Genomic DNA, 5,066 nt, shown 5'->3' with positions numbered 1-5,066 from the left:
GAAGCAAAAATACCTAGAACAGAATTTGTTTTTGCCATAACTTGAAAACCATGCATCCATTTGAAAAACCGTTTTATGGGGAATTGTACAAGGGTGATGACAACATTCCTGAGCAGTTTCATGCAATTCCGGTGCACGGTTTCCAAGAAATCAACCTCCATCACCATCAGCCATTTTTGCATTTTCTCCGTAACCGTGCATCCGTTTCAAAATCTGTTTCATGGGGAGATGCACATGGGTGATAGTAACCTACCCAAGCAGTTTCAGCCGATTCCGATGCACGGTTTCCGAGAAATCAAGCTCTGAAATATTCAGCCATTTTCCATTTTTCTCGAAATCCGTGCATCCATTGATCACGATTTTGCTATGGGAGATGCATAATGATGATAGGAACATTCTCACCGAGTTTCAGATCAATCCGCTTCACCGTTTGGGAGAAATGGCGGAAACAAGTTCTGGTCCTGTGAAAATTCAATGGGAGCAGTTTGAGGGTGCAGATCTGAACGTGGAAATGAACTCTTGTTGCATGCATCTGGCCAGAGGACACCTGCACAGGGAAACCGGCCATGAATCAGCAACCAAGCCATCATGCAACCATAAAATCAAATGCATGCAGCAATGACAACCCACAACAGCTCACGGCAGCCATTCAACTTCGAGGTATGTGACTGATCTCATTCTTCTATTGCATAGATTTAATTTGAAAACTGCATGAATTGATGGGATGGTGGAATTAAGCCACGAATAGAATAAGTTTAACCCGACATCCAGTCCTCTAGCACTCATGAAAAATCACGTAGCATGCGTGGATAGCCATTCACGTGGAAGTTGAGAAACACAAGCAATGGTAGATGTGTTGAACTCCAGTGAACAGGGCATCAGTTGATTAACAAATAGAAGACATGCAGTTCATAACATCACTTCAGTTCGAAAAAAGCCAGCGCGCATGTTTTTTTGCCACCTCACCACAAATCACGCAGTAATTCAAGGGACGCTCGGCTGAAACTCTCACCACTCTTTGTTCAACTGCGGTCAACTGAAGCGCATGTCCACCATTTCCAGATCAGTTAAACAATGGTGCTCTACCGATTTCTGCCTTTTATTCTCGAGATCTCTTCAGTTCCTTAAAAAATTCCCGCCTGTCGCACTCTACAGGCGTTTCTACAGGAAGTCGTCTACAGGAAAGGCAGAGAACAGCTCTGCGGAAGGAAAACCCAGAATTTTCGTTGAATTTGGAGCTCCAGACGAGATACTGTGATTGTCTGCATGAAAGCTTGGGTTGCAGAACCTTGATATCAATTGGAGGATGACCTTGAGAAAGGGGTCTATCACCATATTGTTGGCTTGTTTTAGATGTTGTGACTAATTTCAGCAGGACCAACAAATACAAATGGCCTATTAACATTTTGGGAACTTTATCACTTCCTTTTCAAGAAAAATATCACAAGTTCAATTCCTTTACTTCCTATTTCATAAGAAGGCATTCTTGCACCTTTGATGCTGAAAATTCAAGGATGTCCAGTGTTTGGTCTTCTTTAAGTTCTTCGATGTTTCAAGTTTGAAGTGAAAAACCGGTTATCAAGCATCCAAAGTATTAGAAAGATGACGGTTGATGATGAAAATTCAGTATATGTTGGTGGCCTTCCATATGATTCTACTGAAGATTCCATTCAAAGGGCCTTTGAGATTTATGGCACTATTATTGCATTAAAGGCTCTATCCAGATGTTCATATTCCAGATTTGCCTCATCATGCATCCTTATCCAAGATAGTTGGGCTTCTACACATGTGAATTTGACATCAATACACATCTCTTCTCAAAACGATTATTGCTTATCAACGAGAGTTTTTTTGCTCTAATATCGCTTTTAGTCCGGCAACATATGGCTTATCTTTATTTGAAACGTGGTACTTCTGGGCTTTCATCGATATATGTATACTTCATTACTGTTGTAATTGTGCATTATTGGGACTCTATTCTCGGCTTGAAGAGTGCAGTGGTGTTATTGTTGGACCTAATTAGATATTGGTCAGGTCCACTGGTGGTCCCTGGTGCCAGACCTAATATCAGAGGCATCATACACTGCATTATAAGAAATTATCAAGGTGCCAATGTTTCAGGAAAACTTGGGCAGCAGACCTAATTGTCAAGCTTTATTGTTTATGCTCATTACTGTTTGGATTGTGATAAATTCTATGCGGAGAGCCTGATGATTGTGAATGACCGAGAATTTGGGGGTAAATGCTATGGATTTGTCACTTTTACTAATCCCAGAGCTGCAGTTAATGCAATCAATGACATGGATGGAAAGGCAATTGGTGGGAGGACTGTAAGAGTGAATGAAGTAAAGAGTAAGTCATCAAGGGCCACATTTGCTCGAGAAAATCACTTTAGGGATAGGATCAGAGATAGAGACAGAGACAAAGTACAGGAGGAGAATGAGCTGCTGAAACAGTAGTTACAGCTATAGGGAAGTCATAACGAAGATAGGCCCTCCATTTTGGGAGAACAACAACAGAAAGAAGGGCCTCCAGCAGACAAGGAAACATCTGATGAGCAGCAGTTCAAGGAGAAAGCACCCTCATCCGAGCAGGCTAAGACAGTGCCGACTGTTTCTACAGGAAGACAGAGAACAGTTAGTAGACTGTTTCTACAGGAAGCTAGCAGATTGTTTCTACAGGAAGTTAGCAGACTGTTTCTACAGGAAGCTAGCAGACTGTTTCTACAAGAAGCCAGCGAACTGTTTCTACAGGAAGTTTGGAGAAAGGGCAGCAGAAGGAGAAATTGGCCGAGGTTTTAGCCAAGGAGGCCACCAGGGCCATCAAAGATGAGGAGAGAGATTGGTTGCTCAGAGGATGAGCAACACTTTCAGTAGGGGGGTGATGATGAGCCCCAAAAATGTACAATTATTTGGGCTCATTCAACCTCCTAATTTGACTTAATCCACCATTCTCATCGGTTTATTGCATGTTTTTGATTATATTTATGTTAATAGAGTGAATTTGGTTAGTCATTATGCCAACAAGTCTAATGGGTGCTTTGTGTAGCCTTTTTGGTCAACTTGGAGACAAAAATGAAGGTCTTAATGAGCACTTGGCAGCCAAATTCGTGGGAGAACAAGCTAGAGGATTTGTAGGAAGGTGTCCCCCTCATTTATGGGCCCTTACCTCGAATTCTCCACCATCAGCTCGGAGTTCAAAGGCCACCAAATCAATGAGCACAAGGGCAGCCAAGCAAGTCAAGTAGGACTGCTATTAACTACAAGTCTTGGGCAGCCAAGTCCCTAAATTTTAGGAGGACTGTTGGGTCCTCAAATTGTATAAATAAGAAGGCTTAGGGCCTCATTTTGGTTAGCTAGTGGTTAGTAATTTTTGTAGCCAATAGTTAGTCATTTCATAGTCTTGTTGTAGTCATTTTGTAGTTCAATTTTTAGGCCATAGATTAGTTTTGCTGTCAGCTCATTTTCAAGTTCTCCTTGTGGACAGTTTTGATGTAACTCTTCATTCTTGATTAATAAAGATGAATCCAGCTTTGCACCAGCTCTAAATCTCTCTTGGGAGGCTGTAGCTCTTGGGGTTGGGCCCATCTCAAGCGCTCAGTACCTCCCTTGTTTATCTTTATGTGTTTGCTGCGTTCTCAAAATGAAATCTTCTCTTTAGATCTTGCTTTGTTATTTTGGTTGTTTTTGATGGTTAAAGTAGCTTTTTATGGTTAGAATCGATTGGTAGGAGTTTGTCATGCATTTAGATATTTTTGAATGTTCTTACTCACGTGATGTACATGGTTCTCTTTCCAAACAAAGCTGCTGTTTATTCATTTCATTGACAGTTGGATTAAGTTAGCTAGGACTTGGTTTGTTTGCAAGGATTCATTGATTCGTTTGAATGAGCATTGTGCAGGGCATCTATATCACCTTCATCACCTCCTCGTTCATCCGAGCCTCGTCCAGATCAGCTCCTCCATCACCAAGTCTATTTCCTCATCTCCCATCTGCTCTTTTGCCACGTAACCCTACCTTCTTGCTTTTCCATTGCCTACACCTTCGTTGATGCAAGTCAGCCTTCCACATCATCTCACCACTCCATCCATCAGTTCCTGGGTCACTTCAGACCCCCATCCTACCTCCATAACCATCCATGCATCTTCCATCAACCATCCATCCTCAAACATCCCATTTCGAAACATCCTGTAGAATTCCTGAGTTTCCTGTAGAATCCCCTGCAGACATCCTGTAGAAGCCTGCAAACTCGATTGCCGAGCACCTGAACATTGTGGAATTCTGTGGACTGATTCTAGGGATCCTCTGGGACCTCTCCTAGCCCTCCTGACCTTTCCCAAGCTTTCTCTCCCTTCGCACCACCTCTGCACAGCCAAACCCTAATAAGAAACAAAATCATAATCACTCCATCCACTTAAGCAAAAATACAAAAACAATGTTCTTTTCAATGGAAGTAGTTTGAGTTCATGCATTTTACATCACTAGAAGGAATGGCATCATTTTTAGACATTTGCACTCTCACTATTGCATCATAGAGGTTAAACTAGTCAGATTAGGGTTTACTAGGGTTTCCATGTTTTGGTTGGCTTTCAGTTTGTTTTTGCAAAGTAGATTAATTGCCTCTGAGATAGCCTTCGTCCATCATTTAGAAAGCTTCTTCTGAGAACATATAGAAGTTGGCTTGAGCCCTAGCGGACTTGTGCCAGCTGACCAAGTGACAGCTGCGACAAGAGCTAGTACTTGTGCATACAACACCGTCGCTTCCAAGTTTGTACGAACTACCGGGTTGATAAAATTAGAGATAGGAAGCTCCAGGAGTTGTAGCATTATTGCTACAATACTGGAGCCCACCACCGACCACAACACATCCACAACCATACACCATTGGGTGGCTTCACCAAGGGCGAGATCTTCGCGTGAGCCAGCAGTATCGCCTTCCATACAACATCAAGCCCTTCACTGATGAGGTATTGTGTGACATTGCTCCCCTTGAAGTTTGTGATGTATTACTAGGACAACCACACTTGTGGAAGCGACATGCTGTGTATGAATCAAGGCCCCGTGCTG

General features: G+C 42.4%; 1 protein-coding gene across 1 annotated transcript; it reads left to right on the top strand.

Moving 5' to 3' along the window:
• Window positions 1-1,253: 1,253 nt before the first annotated feature.
• LOC149219896 (uncharacterized) lies at window positions 1,254-2,459 on the top strand. The gene is made up of 2 exons (XM_089386947.1): window positions 1,254-1,704; window positions 2,205-2,459. The coding sequence occupies exons 1-2, from the start codon at window positions 1,603-1,605 to the stop codon at window positions 2,457-2,459; spliced, it is 357 nt and encodes a 118-aa protein (XP_089243073.1). The 5' UTR covers window positions 1,254-1,602.
• Window positions 2,460-5,066: the final 2,607 nt, after the last annotated feature.

Source organism: Pinus tabuliformis, chromosome Q (assembly GCF_031772625.1).
Source record: "Pinus tabuliformis cultivar Carrire ecotype Pingquan chromosome Q, CPIR1, whole genome shotgun sequence".
NCBI classification, from domain to species: domain Eukaryota; kingdom Viridiplantae; phylum Streptophyta; class Pinopsida; order Pinales; family Pinaceae; genus Pinus; species Pinus tabuliformis.
The sequence above is the reverse complement of the archived record's forward strand: the minus strand, read 5'-3'. Positions and strand labels throughout refer to the sequence as shown.